We start from the raw sequence: 19,391 nt of genomic DNA on the forward strand, positions 1-19,391 counted from the left end.
TGATTTAAAAGGTAATGCCAAGTCGGACAGATGCTATTTTTGAAGATTGTTAGGTATTGCGTTACTGAGTAATTCAGGAATTTTGTGTCTTTTAATCATATATTATTGTCGTTGTACTTCGTTCGTCAATCTGAGAAGGAGGGCAGTCCTTTCCTTTAATGAAACTTCATTATTGTTATTATTTTTTTTTTTTGGCTTCGTGTTAATGAACATTCTTCATTTTCTGTTTGTTTGTTTGTTTGCTTCCTGTATATGAACATGCTTTAATATTTTATATTGCTTCGTGTATATGAACATTTTTTTTTTTTTTTTTTTTTGCTTCTGTGTATGAACATTCTTCATTTTTCTATGCGAGTTACCGCTGAAATATAGCGTTTATCAAAGCTAGGGACTGCTATCTATCTAGCTGTCAAGAACCAGTTCATTTCGTCTCTCAGCTTATAAACAAAAGCCCTTCACTGTTTAAAGAAATAGAAATAAAAAACTTAAAACATTGTTAAGCTTCGCCATGTCATATGGGCTGTTATGACAAAGGACGAATATGAGAATAACATTATCGCTGTCTTCCGGCTGTTTTAGATATTCAGCAATAAAACTTTGTAAAAGATTTGCCCAGCCTACAGAGGGAATGTTTGACTTGCAATGGTTACGCCCTACTCTCTCTCTCTCTCTCTCTCTCTCTCTCTCTCTCTCTCTCTCTATTGGTCTACTTGGATTCACTGATAAATATATCTGGTCCATGATCTAACGTTGAAATCTGTCCCACTCTTGCGTGACTATAAAAACTCTGTCCATCCGCCAGTGGTGTTTTTGTATGGTAACACTGCGTCCCGGGCTTTAGATAGTTACGCTATTTGTAAGTTTTAGGTAAATAAAAGGATATCTGGGTGTACATTTGCAACTGAAAAGTGTTTTAATAATTTACTGTATGCGAATTACACCGTTAATATGCGAAATAGGATATTATTATAATCGTTGAATGTAAGCTGAATGTAACTATCTAAAGGCCGGGACGCAGTGTTACCATACAAAAACACCACAGGCGGATGGACAGATGAAAAAAAACAGAGTATAGGTGATTCTCTCGCCAAGCACCACGTCTCAAAATCCAGATGTTTTAGCCACCTGATAATGGGGAAGGGGGTGGGGGGAGTGGTTGGGGGAGACGATGATTGACAAGTTGCAGGAGAGATCGTGAAAATGGAAATGCTAGGGAACACGGAGGAAAGAAAGTCCTGGGAGGACGTGAGAGACAGAGGGATAATCGAAAAGCGGACGCGAAATAGTAACACCTGGTAAATGCTTTTTGAATACGCTGACCAAGGCTCAAGTTGAGAGGAAGAAGAAGAAGAAAACTGAGTCTACGGAATCTCTCGCTATTGCTTGCCTTTGGTATTCTCTTTACCTCTGTTTTCCCCCCTGGTTTTTATATATGCTTCTTCCACTTCTGAGGATGTTGTGCCATTTGTACCTCAAAATTTCGAGCGAAGATGCAATGCAGTACTTAACTAAAACGAGTCTTATGTATTTTGATGATTTGCATATTTTTTTGTTTATTGATTAAATTTGTTATTTTTTTATTATTTAATAACTGATCTCTTCTTCCTGTATATTCTAATACCTTCTGTTACTTCTTTCCAATGAACATTGTATCTGTGGAATTGTTCCATGCGAATAGGGTTCATCTTCTAAATAATAATAATATTGGAAGGAGACCTTCTTTCAAACAAGTATTATTGAAAGACATTGCTGCATCAGCTGCATTTAACTTGTAAATAGTCTTCTCTATTTTTCTAAGAATTGATTTCTCTGCTATTACAACTGGCGAGTATTGCGCCGAAATGATTCATCAGGAGGAGTCAATTTCAGGGATATTGCTTAAAAATTTATTTATCACAGTAAATAAATAAATGGAAGCGCCTCAGTGGCGTGGTTTGTATGTTGTTTGCCTGTCACCTCGGTGGGCGCGAGTTCGATTCTCGACCAATCCATTGAGGGGCGAGAGATGTGTATTTTTGGTGATAGAAGTTCACTTTCGACGTGGTTCGGAAGTCACGTAAAGCCGTTGGTCCCATTGCTGAATAACCCACTGGTTCCATGCAACGTAAAAACACCATACAAAAAAAGAAACAATAAATGAATAGATCAAAATATAATCATTGCTTTCTCTCCGTGTTGGGCTTCATTTTTTTTTTTTTTAAATTCCTCCGTCCTGTGAGCCTTGGTTGTAAAAACTCACTCACTTTTCCATTAGAAGAAAAAGCAAGATGAAAATCAATGACAGAAACTGGAAAAGGTCACGATGTCACACGTATAGGGTCGTGAAAACGTAGTAGTAGTGAATGGGGGACTCTGCTGTGGGTGTGGTCAGTCAGGTCGAATGCAAGGTCATGTTTTTAAAAGACGGGTATATATAAGTCTTGAGCGCGTCAGGTCCTTACACTTTCACCGGTGCCTTCCACACAGTCAAACATGAAGTTTGTAAGTCTAATATACAGGGTCTTATTTAAGTAAAGATCGCCTGTCTGGCTTGAAGTATAATGTAGAAGTTCTGGGGTAAACTGTCTTCACATAATCGTACAGTAGTTTAGATTTTAGTACCAGTAAGTTTGATGTAGAGGGGTACACACATGAATATTCAGTAATCTATATTCGCTGCTGTTGAATAATACAGTGGAACATAGACATGAGATTTGATTTGGTATTTCTTCATGTTTAATTCAGTTCCTCAGATATATCTTGGTCGCCTCGTATTTTTCTTGAGCTTACTGAATTACAGGAAGTAAGCCTTGCCAAGATGATAGGAAGTAATTATCAAGGATAAAGAAAATGCCCTCATGAATTAATGTTTGGCAATTCTCTCTCTCTCTCTCTCTCTCTCTCTCTCTCTCTCTCTCTCTCTCTCTCTCTCTCTCTCTCTCTCTATATATATATATATATATATATATATATATTATATATCTATATATATATATATATATATATATAAATATATATATATATATATATATATATATATATGTGTGTGTGTGTGTGTGTATATATATATATATATTATATATATATATATATATATATATATATATATGATCTGTCGCAAGGTTTAATTAAAGAGTAATCCATATTGAATATTTGTTTTCAGATCATCCTCGCCTCCTTGGCCGTCGTGTCCCTGGCCGCCCCCAGGCCCGACAAACCCGTCCCAGCCCCCGCTCCCTCCTACGGCGCCCCCTCCCAGAGATCCTTCGACCACTCCGCCGAAAATATAGCCATCCTCCGCGACGAGAGGCAGATGTCTGACGACGCCAGCAGCTACAACTTCGCCATCGAGACTGAGGACGGAATCCAACGCGAGGAATTCGGTTCCGCCATCGACGACGGAAGCGCTGAAGGAGCCGTCGCTCAGAGCGGAAAGGTCTCGTAAGTATTCACTCCTCCTTCGGTCATTCAGTCCATTGACTTCTGTCAAACCCGAGAATGAAACAAAGTCTCTTGCTTCCTCTGCTCTTTCTCATCACTTGTCTCCCTAATTCCTGCCCCTCCACAGCTTCACCCTCCCCGACGGCCAACAGTTCGAGCTGACCTTCGTGGCTGACGAGAATGGCTTCCAGCCCCAGTCTTCCTTCCTGCCAGTCGCTCCCGAATTCCCCCACGAAATTCCCCAGTTCGTCCTCGACCAGATCGAAAAGGCAAGACGCGAGGACGAGGAAGCTGCCCGCTCCGGCCCACGCAGCAGCGGTGCCCCATCTCAGGGATACGCATAAGTCCTCAGACACAGCACTGCAATTGTGTCATTGTCTCTGGAACGAAGATATTTATACATGAATTAATTCAAGTCACATTGCCATACGACTGAACCACCTACCATGGAAGACAGAAAGGCTTGTGTCTTGACAGATATTTATGGGCTATGTATTTATTCTTAACGCCAACATGAAATGTTAGAATATGATGATGTTTCTATATGTCTTCCTCCTCCTGTCATTTTTAAAGCATCCTTTGTGGTCCTAAGGGCAGCGCCCTTATATATAAGGAGCTGCGTAACTTTACACAGCAGTGGAATGGCAAAGACCTACCGAAATATGTACTATTGGGGCGGCCGTTTTAGTGCAACCAAGAGAAAGCTATGGCACAGTAATGTGGTAGCTCTTGAAAGTCTCAGGAATCAGAACTTCACTTATTGCTCTTGAAGCACACAACCTACTTAAGGCAGACATGTTGATCAACAAATGCTCAGGCACATCGGTACCTTTACAAGGACTGAAAAAGTCAGCAGTAAGGTTGCAAAATTACCGCATCAAAAACTACTAACTATTCTGTAAGGGCCTAGGGAAATGGAGAGTATGAAGTTGACACCTAAATTATAATAATTATTATTATTATCGAACGATTATCCTCTTTGAAGATGGGGACATATGATCTGTCTCATTCAAATTCGTCTTTTTACTCTCAATTTCCTTTTGAGCGTTGAATGTCCACCTCATGGGTCCTTAGCGCTTGAATTTTATCCTACATTTTATTTTCCATTAATGGCGAGATAATAGTTTTTCTCGTTCTCTTGACGACGATATTCTGAATGTCCTCAAAGAAATAAAACCTGGTCAGTTTCATGGGCATCGTCCAACTCGGTCCGGTTATTTTTACTTTTTCTGTCAATTTTTTTTAGGACACAATGTGCAGTCGTACTGCGCTAAGCTTATTTTGCAGTTTTCTTTCTCTCAAGGATGATTCCGGCATCTGATGCCTATCGCTTGATGAGTTCATTTCAAAATTATACATTTCCTTCGTACGTTGAATTTACATAGATAAAGTCCCTGCACTTACGTTGCATAGTTTCCCATAATTCATCATCTTTTGAGAAACCTTGTTATGTAAATCCTTTATTTAGCATTCTTGTCCCTCTTAATTTGTTCACATACTTCCGTTTCCAAGTACCTTAATTTTTCCCGTTATCTTTCTTACCAGCGCTTGGCTTTTGTGTTTATTATTATCCTATTTAATTTTTGTGGCATACTCACTTAACTTCTAAATATGTCTCGTCTAACTCATCCCTTTGAAAGTATATATATTATTTGTAGTCGCGTAAAAAGTCAAAGAAGAAGAATTCTCAGATGTCAGCTCAAGTACTTGCTGAAATATGCGATTGCATTTACGAATTCTTGCATCACGTTGCACTTTTATATTTTCACTTCATCTTCATTCATGGAGTATTTTATTCTTCGCATTTATTGCGTCATATTTGTCTATAGGATTTCATTTTACGCTATATTTTTCCACAAAAGAGGATTCGAGTTTCATAAAAGCTCATCTACACGAGTCACATTTTTCTGTCGCATGTCCAAGGTCTTCGCTGGTATACCGCATTAAAGAAGTTATTAATTATGATAATTAACATTGATAGACCTTATAAGTGAAGAATTTGCAGTAATTTACATTAATACCACGAATTTTCCCATAAATGACCCCGAGACTTGACAGATCAGAAGATAAAATAAGTTGATTATCTAGTAATTGTGTCTGCTGGCATCGGGATTTGTTTTCAATTAGACCTCGACAAGGGAGGAGGAAGTCGTCGCTATGGTCTTCTATTTCACCAGCACTGGTAATTTTTAATTTTCTTCATTTCTAAGTTTAAAACCACATTTAAGTCAATAATCCTGTACGCGTGGACAATTCAAATACAAATTAATAGGTATTTAAAGCCTAATTTACTATGGGCGCTGTAAGGCTACGTCTCCTTAGGGTATAGGGTAGGTAGGTTAGGTTAGGTTAGGTTACGCAGCCTATCCAGGCTTGGGTAAGGTCCAATATTTGGGTAAAATGCCGAAAAAGAGGTCATGGATTACTTCTAGGGGTGCGGGGAAAGCCAGATGGGTGATACCCACTCCCCCCCAAGGCGGTCAGTTTATGCCATGACATCGTAGGTAGGTTAGGTCAGGGTCAGTTTAGTTGGGTCATTCATATTCCCTCTGAGATGTCTTCATTGCCTACAGTACCCCTGACCCTGTTCAGCCTGTAAGGGCAATAGGGTAAATGACCGAGCGGCGACATAGGTATCGGCCACCGATTCCGGAACGTGGCTGCCCTCCCGATAAAGCACTTGAATTCACTGCCCTGAGAGCCAGTCAAGAGCTGTGGCCAATCCAGGCAGCCCAAAATGACCTCTTATGCTCCTGTCGAAGTAAGTGTTTTCTCGTAAATTCCGAAATAATGGCATAATTCAAGCACTTTTTCGGGAAGTGGTCACGCTCCGAGAGAGGTCGCCGCTCAGCCGCTTACCCTAGTAGATTGTTTAGGGAGCTCAACGTATCCCGAATGAGAAGGGAGAAGGTAGTTGTGGTAGGCTAATACAACCCCATGATAAGTCAGCCTAGCTTAGGATAATTAGTAAATATTTAGAACTAGGTCTACAATAAATGAATTTGGTAATTGGAACCAGTTGAGAAGGACAGACACAGCTCTACCCACGAGAAAACTGAAACTGAAGACTGCTACCACGCCCCTCTGGTTGAGTAAGAATCAGTTTACATATGATGACATGGGCACTGTACTTAGTACCAGGCTTTTGGGGATGAACGTAAAAAAAAAAAAAGAAACTGTAAATATCTAACGCTAACAAAAGGCATAAATGTAAATGAAAACATGAGGAATACAGTAAATATTACAGCTGCCAACTGGCAGGAACCAAGTAGCAGTAGTAGCCATCAGTTTTATTGAAAAACCTACCCATCACTATACTCTGTTTTTTTTCATCTGTCCATCTGCCTGTGGTGTTTTTGTATGGTAACACTGCGTCCCGGGCTGTAGATAGTATCGCTATGCGTAAGTTTTAGGTAAATAAAAGGATATCTGGGTGTACATTTGCAACTGAAAAGTGTTTTAATAATTTACTGTATGCAAATTACACCGTTAATATTCGAAATAGGATATTATTATAATCGTTGAATGTAAGCTGAATGTAACTATCTAAAGCCCGGGACGCAGTGTTGCCATACAAAAACACCACAGGCGGATGGACAGATGAAAAAAAACAGAGTATAGAATGCTGTGCCCTTACCCAGCCTAACCTGATTCAGACGACAAAGCTCTGACCAGCATAAGATATATAAACAAAGCTTCTGTTCATAAGTAGTCTTAGTCTGCTCCCTTCATTCTTAAAACTACTCTGGTAATTTGGTAAAAAATAGGAAATTATTAGTAGAATTGAAGACGAGCACTACTGCACTCCCCTAATTTGATAGCTACCAGTTTATATGCAAAGTGGGTGCTGTGTTTAGTTTAGTTTAAAGTGTGGTCATGGGAGTAGTGAATAGCCTAGCCTAGGCTGTGCTACCTTAAATCAGTGATCAAGAAGTTGATCTAGGCTGTGCTCCCCTAGAGCTGTGATCAAGAAGTTGATGCAAGTTTGGGCCAGTTTTAAGATTAGATACTTTTATTCTATGAGAGTGTGTTAAGATTCTTTGCCCTTATTTCTGTAGCCACCAGACCTTGCCATTTTTTAAATGTTGTTGCACCTGTTGTTTCAACTCACACTAATTCTGAACTCTCAGTTTCTACATGATTCTAGTCCAGTGATTGACCCATTCCTAATTAATGCATTTTTACCTATGAATGCACATGTCCTTCTGGGTCTTTTTTTCTTTTCACAAGAGCATCAGTACTGTATTTCATCATGCCTCACGCCTAACTTCTGTTGAGGCTATGATTAAAGTTTATTTTTAATTTTTTTTTTTTAAACTAAATTTATTTTTTCAATACATACCAATTGCTTTGACAGAATTGCCCTCCACCCAACTCCTTGGATTTGTCACAGCCGAATCAGACTACAAAGACTGATTCCCTTTACTATTGGATATAAAGGGACTGTAGGCAGATATGATAATTTGAGCTGATTCGCTTGATCTCTACAAATGATTGAATTGTTTGGAGTTCCTGCATGACATGTATATAGGATATGTTTAAATGTATATTGACCTTGACAAGAGTTTGTTTAAAGAAATTTCAATTTTTGCAATGTGTATATTTATTATAAGTGTAATGTTTGAAAGTTCAGTAAAGCTATTGCACTGGAAGCCTAGAATCATTTTTTGACAACACAAGCTAAAATTAAAATATTCTGACTGTTATTAAAATTATGTGAATGGTACGAAGTTGTCATGATGTAGTCAAGTCAGCTGTCGACTGGTCCCTTTTCATTTCAAGATTTTGTTATGGCAAAATTGCCAGTCAGAATAGCTTGTACATTTTATGTTAATTTCTGTATTTTATACTTTCAGCTGCAGACCCACCGGTCACCCTGTTCATGGGATTAGATAAATATGAAAGTGAGTAATGAAAACCATTTTTATAAAGTGAATATATTTTATCTTTGTATTTGACTTTCTTTTCTTATTACATACTTTGATGTGCAAGTTTTGGCCTTATAGTAGTAAGTAATTGCTCCCAGATTTTTTATATATATATAATTTGTATTTATGTTGCAGATGAAGACCTGATTAAGTGGGGTTGGCCTGAAGATGTGTGGTTTCATGTCGATAAAGTCTCCTCAGCCCATGTGTATCTCAGACTAAACCCAGTAAGTGAAACTGTGACTTGCAATCGGAACTTTTATCTATTTTCTATACTATTCACACTTTGTCATCATTTTTTAATGGCTTTTTGAACTTGAATATATTGATTCATGGGATTTACACAGAAATTAAAGCTGCATTTACACTTGGCCAAGTCTTGTGCTGGATTTACTTGAGAGAAGTCACTGGTATGTTTGGGATAAATTGTAGTTTTGTACATGAACTTCCCTGACAGATATATACTTAGCTATAGTCTCCGACGTTCCCGACAGAATTTCAAATCTCGCGGCACACGCGACAGTAGGTCAGGTGGTCTACCTTACCCGCCGCTGGGTGGCGGATGTACGAACCACTCCCGTAAGCTTGTCAGATTTTTCTCTGTCGCGGGGGGGAACGATAACAACTGTTGTCGGTTCCTCTCGATAGTTTTTCGATTCTCGCTTGCCTGGAGTTAATTTGGACTTCTTTTGGTGACGTATTCGCTTTGTTTGGCTTGGCATATGCTGATGTGGACCGGTTTGATTTTGAGTTTGATTTTCTTTAACGATGTCTGATCTAGAATCGGTAGTTAAAACTTCAGTTTTGTTTAGGGTTTGCGTGAATGAAAGGATGTAAGGTGAGGTTGCCGAAAGCTTCGGTAGACCCCCACACGGTTTTGCATGAAATGCAGGGGAATGAATGTGCTTTTGCTAACCCTGTAATGAATGTAAGGGATTGAATGAAGAAAGAATATAAGGCTCTCTCTTCTTATGTTAGGAAGTTGGAACGTGATAGAGTGCGTAAGGCTTCCTCTAGAAGTTCTAGCAGATCTAGAATGAGTGAGTTGGATGTGGATCCTAATAGTACTAACGTAGAATTAGAACCTTCTTCCCAAGTTGCAGCCCCGGCTCCACGCACCGAAGCCGAAGATTCGCCTTCGGAGGCGTGGCAGCTCTTGAAAGCCAAGAATCGTTCTATTGGATCAGAAGATTCGTCAGTTGGAAGGTAAGGAGAGTGTTAGTGATCAGTGCAGTGTCCCCCAGTGTTGTGGAGGTGCGTCTGACCGGCTTCCTTAGTGCCTCTAGGCCTAGACCTCTTCCAGACTCCCAGTTCCAGTGGAGTAGGAAAGTCGAAAGCCGCAGGAGGGCTAGGGAGAGCCCCCACCGGTCAGGCGTCCCATCGGCAGATCCTGAAGTACGCTCCGCCAGGCTGCCTCGGATCGCTACAAGAAGGAGCTCCTACGCCAATGCTTCTCCTCTTCGTCGTCTCCCTCTCCGAAGAGAGGTTGGAACTCCCCGGATGCGTCGCGCCCGTTGAAGAGGGCTTGGAAGGCTCCCTGCAGTCCTTTGGCTTCTAGTCCGGAGGTTTTCCCGGAAGAATCGTCGGTGGAGGCGAAGAAACCCAAGAAATCCTGTGATCGTTCTTCTTCTCGCGCTCCGCGCTCAGCGCCTGCTTCCGAGGAAGAACAAGAAGATTCTCCTACGAGAGTACTCGCGGGACTTCAAGCTCAGATCACGGCGCTAGCAGACTCTCTGGCAGTTAGATCACGTAGGAAGAAGGACGTTTCTCTTCCGATCAAGAGATCTAGGCGCCGCTCTTCAGAGGATCGTTCTCCTTCATATGGGGAGGTTTCGTATGAAGGTGGGGGCTCGCGTGAGCGCCCTCGCTCGTCGTGAGCGCCCTCGCTCGCCTGGCTCTCTTTCGATTTCAAGACGCCAAACATCGGTAGGACGCTCTATGGAGGAGAAAGAAGTTTTTTCTCCAGATTGGATTCCCGCTTCCGGTAAGCGCACTGCACCTGCTCATCACGTGATTTCTTCAACTCCCTCGCGTGAAACTTCTCCTCAGCAGCCTCAAGATTCTAGAAGGCGCCCTTATACAAGTAGGCGTTCTTCTTCCAGATGTCACTCTCCTCGAGTGTCGGATCGTGACTTCTCTCCTGACAGGCATCTAGAGTCTGGTGGAGTCGTGTGCATGATAGACGGCCTACTGTTAGCCGCTCCCGCAAGGTAGGCGCCAAGAGCCTAACTGCACATAGATCTCCTAGTAGGCGCCTCGTCTCTTTTTAAGGCGTCATACTCCTGATTATTCTCCTAGGGGCAGACAAACAAGAGTCTTTCAAGCGCCCTTCTCCGTGTAGGCGCTCTCCCGCTTCTAGGCACACTTCTCCTGACCGTTTGTCTCTTGGTAGGCACCAGGAATCCCGGAAGCGCCCTTCTCCGTAGGCGCTCGTTAGTTTTTTGAGCGCCCTTCTCCTGAATGTTACCCTCTTGTTAGACGTCAAGAGTCTCGCAAGCAGCCTTCTCCTAGTAGGCGCATTTCGCCTTCCAGTCGGGGGGACTTCTGTTGATCGTACAACAACTGGACAGGTATGGAGAGCCGCGCAAGCGCTCTGCTCTCGATAGGCGCTCTTCTCCTGGCAGCCGCTCGCCTCAGGATAGGCGCATAGAGTATAGTAGGCGCTCGCCTCCTCGTAAGCGCCCTGTGGATGTTTCCGAGGATTCTCGGAGTAGGAGCCCTACCTCTCCTTCGGCTGAGATTCCGTATACCTCGAAGAGGGAGTCTCATCGTAGACTTCCCAGATCTTCTCATCGTTCTCCAGTGGATGTGAACTCTTCTAAGAGAGGGCGTTCTCCAACCTCTCGCTCAACTCCTGCTAGGATCCCTTCGTCACCTAAGGATCTTCCGCGCTCGCCTCGACAAGACGTCCTAGAAGGTTCGGATGAGGAACCGAACACTTCTGTGCTGTCTCTTCTTACAAGAAGCTTACAGAGCTACTTTTACAAGTTTTTGGGGATTCCTTACGCCTACGGCTCCTCCCTTCCTCACTCACTTTTTTCAACGGCGAAGACAGCGAAGAGTCTTCTTGTGTGAGGATGAAGCCAACTCTTTCTATGAAGAAGGCACTGAGGAGTTTTGGTTCCTGGATGGCTTCCAAAGAAGAAGCGGGGAAAAACGATGTTCGCTTTTCCTCCTTCGAAGTTATCAGGACGCGCTGGTTTCTGTACGAAACAGGAGAGCCCTTAGGATTGGGTCTACCGTCTTCGGCTGATTCGGATTTTTCGGCACTGGTAGATTCGACAAGGAGAACTGCCTTAACTCTGCTAAGGACGAGACTTGGGCAATGAATGATTGGTCATTTGCTCAAAGGTATGTTTAGATGCTAGAAGTATTTAACTTCCTTGATTGGTCGTTGGGAGTCCTAGCCAAGAAAATTGAAGTGCCAGAGTCAATTTCGCCAGAAGATCTTATGTGTGTTTTGTCTTGTATGGACAAGTCGGTAAGAGACGGAGCGAGTGAAATCGCCATCCCTTTATGGGGCCGGGATCGTGAAGAAGAGGTCGGTTTATTGTTCCTTCTTAACGAAGTCGGTTCTCCCATGCTCAGAGGTCTTCTTTGCTGTTTGCTCCTCTGTCTACTCAGTTGTTCCCGAAACATCGAGTGCAGGACATTTCGAAGTCACTTTCGGCCAAAGCCACCAGGACCTTTTGGCACAGTCGGCAAGAAAACCTCGCCCTTCCTTCCCTACCAAGGCTAAGAAGGAAAAAAGCAAGTGTTCGAGAACCCTTTCGAGGGCATCTTCATCAAGACCTCTACGTTTAGAGGTCGTAGACCTTCAAGAAGGGGTAAGACTTTCCGCCAAGTCTGTTAAAGCCCCCAAATAACTTGCAAGTCCTTCAATCAACGGTGGGCGCCAGACTCTTAGAGTTTGCAGAAGTCTGGGCCCAAAAAGGGGCGGATCCTTGGACCCTTTCTATTTTGAGGAGAGGTTACCTCATCCCTTTCGTCGAAAACCTCCCTTGACGACCATCCCAAGGGAACTGACGGCCAGGTACAGAGACCCCATCATGAATCAAGCTCTCCATCTAGCAGTAGATCAGATGCTGGAGAAGGGGCTATCGAACTAGTGACAGACCATCATTCATCGGGCTTCTACAAACCGCCTTTTCTAGTTCCGAAGTCCTCAGGGGGATGGAGACCGGTGTTGGATGTAAGCGCCCTGAACTTCTTCGTAGAAAAGAAGAAGTTCACGATGGAAACGCCTTCATCAGTGCTGGCAGCACTTCGTCCAGGGGACTGGATGGTTTCCTTGGATTTACAGGACGCTTACTTCCACGTACCGATCCATCCTTCCTCGAGGAAGTTTCTCAGATTCATGATGGGGGGGAAAATTTTTCAGTTCAGGGCTCTGTGTTTCGGCCTCTCGACGGCCCCTCAAGTGTTCACGGGGATTTTGAGGGAATGTGGCTCAATGGCTTCATTTGAAAGGGGTGAGGATATCCATGTACCTCGACGATTGGCTAATAAGGGCCAATTCAGAAGATCGTTGTTTGAAGGACTTACAAGTAACTTTAGAATTGACGAAGGCTTTGGGACTTCTCGTCAATTTCAAGAAGTCATCACTAATTCCCGAGCAAGAGTGTGTGTATCTCGGGATACAGATGAACTCTCTGAGTTTTCGGGCTTTTCCCTCGCAGGAAAGGATAGCCCGAGGATTCGAGAGAGTAACAACCTTCTTAGGGAAAGAAGTATGCACAGTGAGGGAGTGGATGAGTCTGCTGGGGACGCTCTCCTCTCTGGAGCAATTCGTTTCCCTAGGAAGGTTGCACCTGAGACCACTCCAATTCTTTCTTCATCGGAATTGGAGTCGTCGTTCTCAGGATTTGACGTTCTCCCTGTCGTTATCCCAGGACATCAAGAAACATCTCTTATGGTGGACAGATCCCAACCTCTTTGCGAAGGGACTGTCTCTTCAATCACAGACCCCCAACCTGGTGTTGTTCTCCGACGCGTTCGGACATGGGGTGGGGTGCAACTCTGGGAACCAGCGAAGTGTCAGGTACCTTATGGGTGGGGGACCAGGTAGCCTGGCACATCAACAGAAAGGAGTTGATGGCTGTGTGGTTGGCTCTGAAGGCTTTCGAGCCCAAAGTCAGAAGATCGGTAGTGCAGGTCAACGCGGACAACACTACAGCTCTGTCATACATCAGGAAACAGGGGGGGACCATTGCATTCCCTTCTCCCTGTACGAGACAGCAAGAGACCTTCTTATGTGGGCAGAAGAAAGAGGAATCAAGCTTCTCACCAGGTTCGTGCAGGGAGAAAGGAATGTAAGAGCAGATCTCCTCGCAGGAAAGATCAGGTCCTTCCCACAGAGTGGACCCTTCATCTGATGTATGCCAGAGCCTGTGGAAGTTATGGGGCAGGATGGCACACATAGACCTATTTGCCACGTCAAAGAACAAGAGGCTGGATCCTTACTGCTCTCCGATATCGGATCCAGAGGCAGTAGCAATAGATGCTCTTCTTCTAGACTGGAACGGACTCGACGTCTATGCGTTTCCCCCCTTCAAGATCCTGGGGCTAACCATCAAGAAGTTCGTAGAGTCCGATTCAACGAGAATGACCTTAATCGCTCCCTTTTGGCCGGCCCAAGAATGGTTCACAGAGGTACTGGAATGGTTGGTGGACCTTCCAAGATCGCTACCGCTAACAGGAGCGATCTACTCAGACAACCCCACTTCGACAGGTACCACAAAAAATCTCCTCGCTCTCAGTCTAACTGGTTTCAGACTGTCCAAAGTTTGGTCAGAGCGAAAGGCTTTTCAGCAACAGCTGCTAAAGCAATCGCAAGAGCGAGGAGACCTTCCACCTTGCGTGTATACCAGTCAAAAGTGGGATGTCTTCAGACGTTGGTGCAAGAGGAAGAACATTTCCTCTTCCAGTACCTCTGTGACCCAAATTGCGGATTTCCTATTTTCCTCAAAGAAGAATGTCATCTGGTTGTGTCAACTATTAAGGGATACCGCAGTATGTTGGCGGCGTATTTCGGCATAGAGGCTTAAATATATCCGATGATAAGGACCTGCATGATCTTATTAGATCATTTGAAACCATTAAGCGTCCTCATGTAGTACCGAAACTGGAATCTAGACGTAGTCCTACAATTCCTTGGATCGTCTAGATTCGAACCTCCTGGCTTAGCCTCTTTCAAGGATTTGACGAAGAAGGCTATCTTCCTTTTGGCCCTAGCTACAGCTAAGAGAGTGAGTGAGCTCCAAGCTATTGAGGGCAATGTAGGGGGGTTTTAAGGAAGATTCTATGGTGTGTTCATTTCTTCCAAGTTTCCTGGCAAGAATGAAAACCCATCACGCCCTTGGCCCAGGAGCTTTGAAGTTCGTAGTTTATCTTTTCTAGTAGGGGAAGAGCCTGAAAGAACTCTTTTGCCCTATGAGAATTATGAAGTATTTCCTTAAGAGGAAGGAACAACTTAAGGCTAATCAAGATGTGCTTTGGTGCTCCGTAAAGGACCCCACGCGGCCCATGTCGAAGAATGCTCTTTCCTTTTTTCTGAGAAGCCTTATTACAGAGGCACATGTTTGCCTGTAAGGTTAAGATCATTTTAGACTACTGAAAGTGAAAGCTCCACGAGGTGAGAGCCATCGCAACTTCGCTTGCATTCAGAAAAAATATGTCTGTGCGGAACTTGATGGAGGCGACTTTTTGGAGATGCCAATCGGTTTTCGCAAACCACTACCTACGTGATGTAAAAATCACATATGATAAATGCTTCGCCTTGGGTCCTTTCGTATCGGCGGATTCGGTGCTGGGGCAGGGAGCTGAAACTATCCTGTGTAAACTTTTTTTATATGTTTACCCTATATTTTATATTGTTGTTTTTTGGTTGTCTGAAAGAGGTTGCAGGAGGCACCTCTTTTTGTCGTAATATTAACCCTTTTGTATTTGTTAGGAGGTGGTCTGGTGGGTTTTGGCTCCTTGCAGAGGTAGTGGTAAGGATTCTGTTAGGTAAGCGGACAAGGTCCCTCTAACAGCATCCGACTTGGATTCTACCACAATAGGGGATCACATATCCCAGTGGTAGATCCGAGAGTCTTTCAGCATCAGGTCACGTCCTAGCTGTAGCTCTCCAGGCAATGCAGACTCAGAGATAGTATCTATGAAGTCTTCATCCTGAAAAGGTGAGAACCAAGGTTTTTATATTCCTACAACATTAGTTGTTTCCCGTCTTACCTGTATTATTGAGCTGTCTCTTACCCTCCACCAAGGGTGCCAATCAGCTAAGTATATATCTGTCAGGGAAGTTCATGTACAAAAACTGATATGTTAAACTACAATAAAGTTTTGTTACATACTTACCTGGCAGATATATACGATTAATGGCCCACCCAGCCTCCCCTCAGGAGACAGGTGGAAGAGAAAAATCTGACAAGCTTACGGGAGTGGTTCGTACATCCGCCACCCAGCGGCGGGTAAGGTAGACCACCTGACCTACCTGTCGCGTGTGCCGCGAGATTTGAAATTCTGTCGGGAACGTCGGAGACTATAGCTAAGTATATATCTGCCAGGTAAGTATGTACAAAACTTTATTGTAGTTTAACAATATCATATTAATAGAGAGACTTCATAATTTGTCATGTGAAGTGTAGTAAAAAAAAAAAAACACTTCACAACTTGTGGCTGTTCATGACCTCTGCAAAATCCTGGTAATGCTCATAGTACTACGTATATTAGCACAACTCTATAATTGTTGAGGGAAAACATAAATTACCACAGATATTCTGAGAATGTTCCTAAAAAAAAAATAATCCACTCAAACTACTGAGGAAAGGTCATACATAGGAAATATCATGCCCTGGAATAGTATAGAGGCTTATGGTAGGGATGTATTTTTGTAACTCAGATTTCATCACTGAAACTTCAGTGTGAGTCGGAGGGTGTTGTATGAAAACGATAATTTATATTATGGACATATTTTCTATATCAGTGGTCTGGTTAAATTACTTAATAAAAAAATATATCTGTTTAAAATGGTCGTAACTTAGTGGGAGTAACGTACAATAACATTATGAAAGCACCTCAGACCTCAGAAAGAATAATGAAGGGGGTGAGCGATGACACAAATGTCTTAAAAGCTTAACAGTTAGTGTTAACGCAAAATGAAAATGTATTCAGAAATATAATAAGCAGTGGCAAATAACGGCACATTGGTAATAAAAAATAGAATATTGTAAGGATTAAAAGAGTTGGTATGATAGTTTTTGGGTCATAAAGCCCATGTTCAAGACTAATAGGACTAGAGAATTTTCATTTTGCTTATTTTGTAGGCGGGACAGTGGCAGGGTAGGCTGGCCTTGGATATGGTTAATTGTGGACTGTTGTTCTAGACTTACAAAGTTTTGCATAACATCCCAAAGCTTGGACCTTGGTATCACCATTAAGGGATACAGTAATATATTGGCCAATGGTGTGAGAGGTTGACCTTGTGTTGGACCTCCTGTAGTTTATCATCCTGATCTTTGAATGTATTGGTGGAGGATGTTACACACAAAAAAAAATATATTACAGGATATTGATTCACATTGCATGTTTTACAGTTATTTTAATAACTTGACAAGCTTTGTACTGTATTAGATTTCTAAAAAGAAAACATAAATCCACTGTATATTTTTTGTATTTTTCCCTCTTGTTTTTTTATCGTACAATGCAGTACATATGTACTGAATTTTTTTTATTGTACTTCTGATAATATTTAATCCGAAAACTTTTCACATGTTTATTTTGTTGTAATCAGCCACAAATTATTTGTAAGCAGTGTAGGAAATCATTCTTCAATGGTTTCAGGAATTATTGGAAAATGGTTTAATTCCTGCTCACACATAAAGAACAGTTTGTTTTAGAATCGTACAGTCGAAGTAGACAATTGAATCAATTAGATCTCTTGAAATATAATTTTAACATTAGATGGAGATCCAGTATGGCAATTTTCTAATAAAAAATTTTGTTTCAGGGTCAGACGATTGATGATATACCTATGTCTGTAATTGAAGATGCTGCTCAGCTATGTAAGGCGAATAGCATCCAGGTAATGTTTTACTATCTCAGTATTCATTATCTTTGGTTAGTTCCCCTTTGTATTTTCAGCCTCATTGCTCATGTACTTTTAGCACTTCAATGAAATATTTGACTAAAGATGAATATTAGTTTTCAGTTTAAAAAGATGGCTTATCCACAACTCTTTTAGTATCTGCATTTTATTGGCTTTCATTCGGAAGACAAATCTGTTGTAATAGTACAAAGAATTGGAGTTGGATATATTGTTTTATTTGTGTGACCTTGGAGAAACATTAGTGATCCTTAAAAGTATGTGTGAATGATTTTGTTATTTAGAATACGATAGTGTTTTTATGGAGGGGCTTTTATTTCTGTCCAAATACGTATTAGTGACGATATCAAAAAGGAAAAGTACTTGCATGTTTCAAGCACATTTCTTATTTACACATGATCTATGCCTATGTTTAATACAACTAATCGATGTAATACAGTATTATATGTGTAAGTGTATGTGCTATGAAAAATGACAGCAAAATTGCTGTATATACTGTATTACTGTATAATGTGTCAAGTACATTATGTACATAGCTGTTACTTAAATTAAATACTTCCCTGACATTAATTTGGGTACAAAATTAAAGTGATAATGATCCTTTGTCTCCATCTCAAGCTTTTACATTAAAACATTTGCAGGACACAAAACAAATGTTTTTATTTACAATCTATACTGTCAGTTGAAGAAGAAATTATTAATATTATATGTAAGTCAACTGAAGAGGAAAGGATTATTTGTTATTCTCAAAAGTGAATGACAAAATATATGGAGTCACATGTATTTGGAGAAACATTATCAAGGAAAACACCTGGGCGGATGTATCAACTATCATAGACTAACTACATTCATACAGCCATATCTTGGGTTTTGTTAGGATTTAACTTTGCTCTCATTATTTGCACCATGGACCATCTAAATCTCTATTAAAATGTTTTGTATTAATTTTTATTTTATTTTCTTTGGTTTACTTACATATAACTGTACATAATAAAATATTAATGGTAATTTATTGACCAGTGAGCATGTATAGTATGAAAATTCAATTTTTTATTTTTTCAGGGAAATAAAATGAATAATGTTGATGTTGTTTACACCCTGTGGTCAAATTTAAGAAAAACGGCCGGAATGGATGTTGGACAAGTTGGATTTCATAGCGATAAGGAGGTATGTGAGTTAAATTAAGTTTTAAGATACACCCAACATATTCTTAATGATGTCCTCAGGGAAATGTGCACATAGGTGATCAAATTATATACATTTATTTGAAGTTTTGAATGGTTAAACAAATTTTCTCATGTTATAAGACTGATGTGGGTATTGCCGATTGAATTAATGTCACATTAAGACTTGTTTGTAGACATTTTTCAGTATAAGTGATGGTAAACCTGCCTCAGTTTGTGCTTAGGGCCTGTACTACTCTTGTTAGAATATAATAGGTTTTGTGTTACCTTGTACTTTTATTGTAGTACTGTGAAAAGGCATTCATTTATTCTAGTCAAGTCATTGTATACCATAATTTTCTACATAATTATGAAGTACTTTTGGTGATTAAGATACTCTATTATTTACAAATTCAGTATATAAATTTGCTGCATATTACTTCCCTATGTATTTTGTAGGTACGTAAAATTCGTTTAGAAAAGAGAATAAATGAAATAGTGAATCGGTTAAATAAGACCAAAACAGAAGCCCATCCAGACTTCAGATTGGAAAGAGAAGATCGTGATAAAAAAGAAAGAAACTTGAACAAAAAGGAAGCTAAAGAAAGGCAACAGAAAGAAAAAGAAGAACTAGAAAAGAGAAAAAAGGAAGCAGAACTTAAGTAAGTAAAATTCATTAAGTCCCTATACTGCTACTAACCTTGTGTGAAATAGAATATTGTATGAGGGAGCATTTATTCACCTTGATGGCTCCAACCAGATGGATATATGGAC

General features: G+C 41.2%; 2 protein-coding genes across 2 annotated transcripts; both read left to right on the top strand.

Moving 5' to 3' along the window:
• Window positions 1-2,439: 2,439 nt before the first annotated feature.
• Window positions 2,440-3,949, top strand: LOC135196364 (larval cuticle protein 65Ag1-like). Its single transcript, XM_064223147.1, has 3 exons — window positions 2,440-2,481; window positions 3,143-3,420; window positions 3,548-3,949. Exons 1-3 carry the CDS (start codon window positions 2,473-2,475, stop codon window positions 3,762-3,764), a joined length of 504 nt encoding a protein of 167 aa, XP_064079217.1. The 5' UTR covers window positions 2,440-2,472; the 3' UTR covers window positions 3,765-3,949.
• Window positions 3,950-5,474: 1,525 nt separating this feature from the next.
• Window positions 5,475-19,302, top strand: LOC135196367 (coiled-coil domain-containing protein 25-like). The gene is made up of 6 exons (XM_064223148.1): window positions 5,475-5,602; window positions 8,277-8,324; window positions 8,484-8,575; window positions 17,359-17,433; window positions 18,517-18,621; window positions 19,077-19,302. Exons 1-6 carry the CDS (start codon window positions 5,578-5,580, stop codon window positions 19,281-19,283), a joined length of 552 nt encoding a protein of 183 aa, XP_064079218.1. The 5' UTR covers window positions 5,475-5,577; the 3' UTR covers window positions 19,284-19,302.
• Window positions 19,303-19,391: the final 89 nt, after the last annotated feature.

Source organism: Macrobrachium nipponense, chromosome 17 (genome assembly GCF_015104395.2).
Source record: "Macrobrachium nipponense isolate FS-2020 chromosome 17, ASM1510439v2, whole genome shotgun sequence".
Lineage (NCBI taxonomy): Eukaryota > Metazoa > Arthropoda > Malacostraca > Decapoda > Palaemonidae > Macrobrachium > Macrobrachium nipponense.

Coding starts and splice junctions, on each gene's coding strand:
- LOC135196367 (XM_064223148.1), top strand. CDS start 5,578: ATGGTCTTCTATTTCACCAGCACTG. Junction 8,325..8,483: donor GGGATTAGATAAATATGAAA/GTGAGTAATGAA, acceptor TTTATGTTGCAG/ATGAAGACCTGATTAAGTGG. Junction 18,622..19,076: donor GATTTCATAGCGATAAGGAG/GTATGTGAGTTA, acceptor TGTATTTTGTAG/GTACGTAAAATTCGTTTAGA.
- LOC135196364 (XM_064223147.1), top strand. Junction 3,421..3,547: donor GCTCAGAGCGGAAAGGTCTC/GTAAGTATTCAC, acceptor GCCCCTCCACAG/CTTCACCCTCCCCGACGGCC.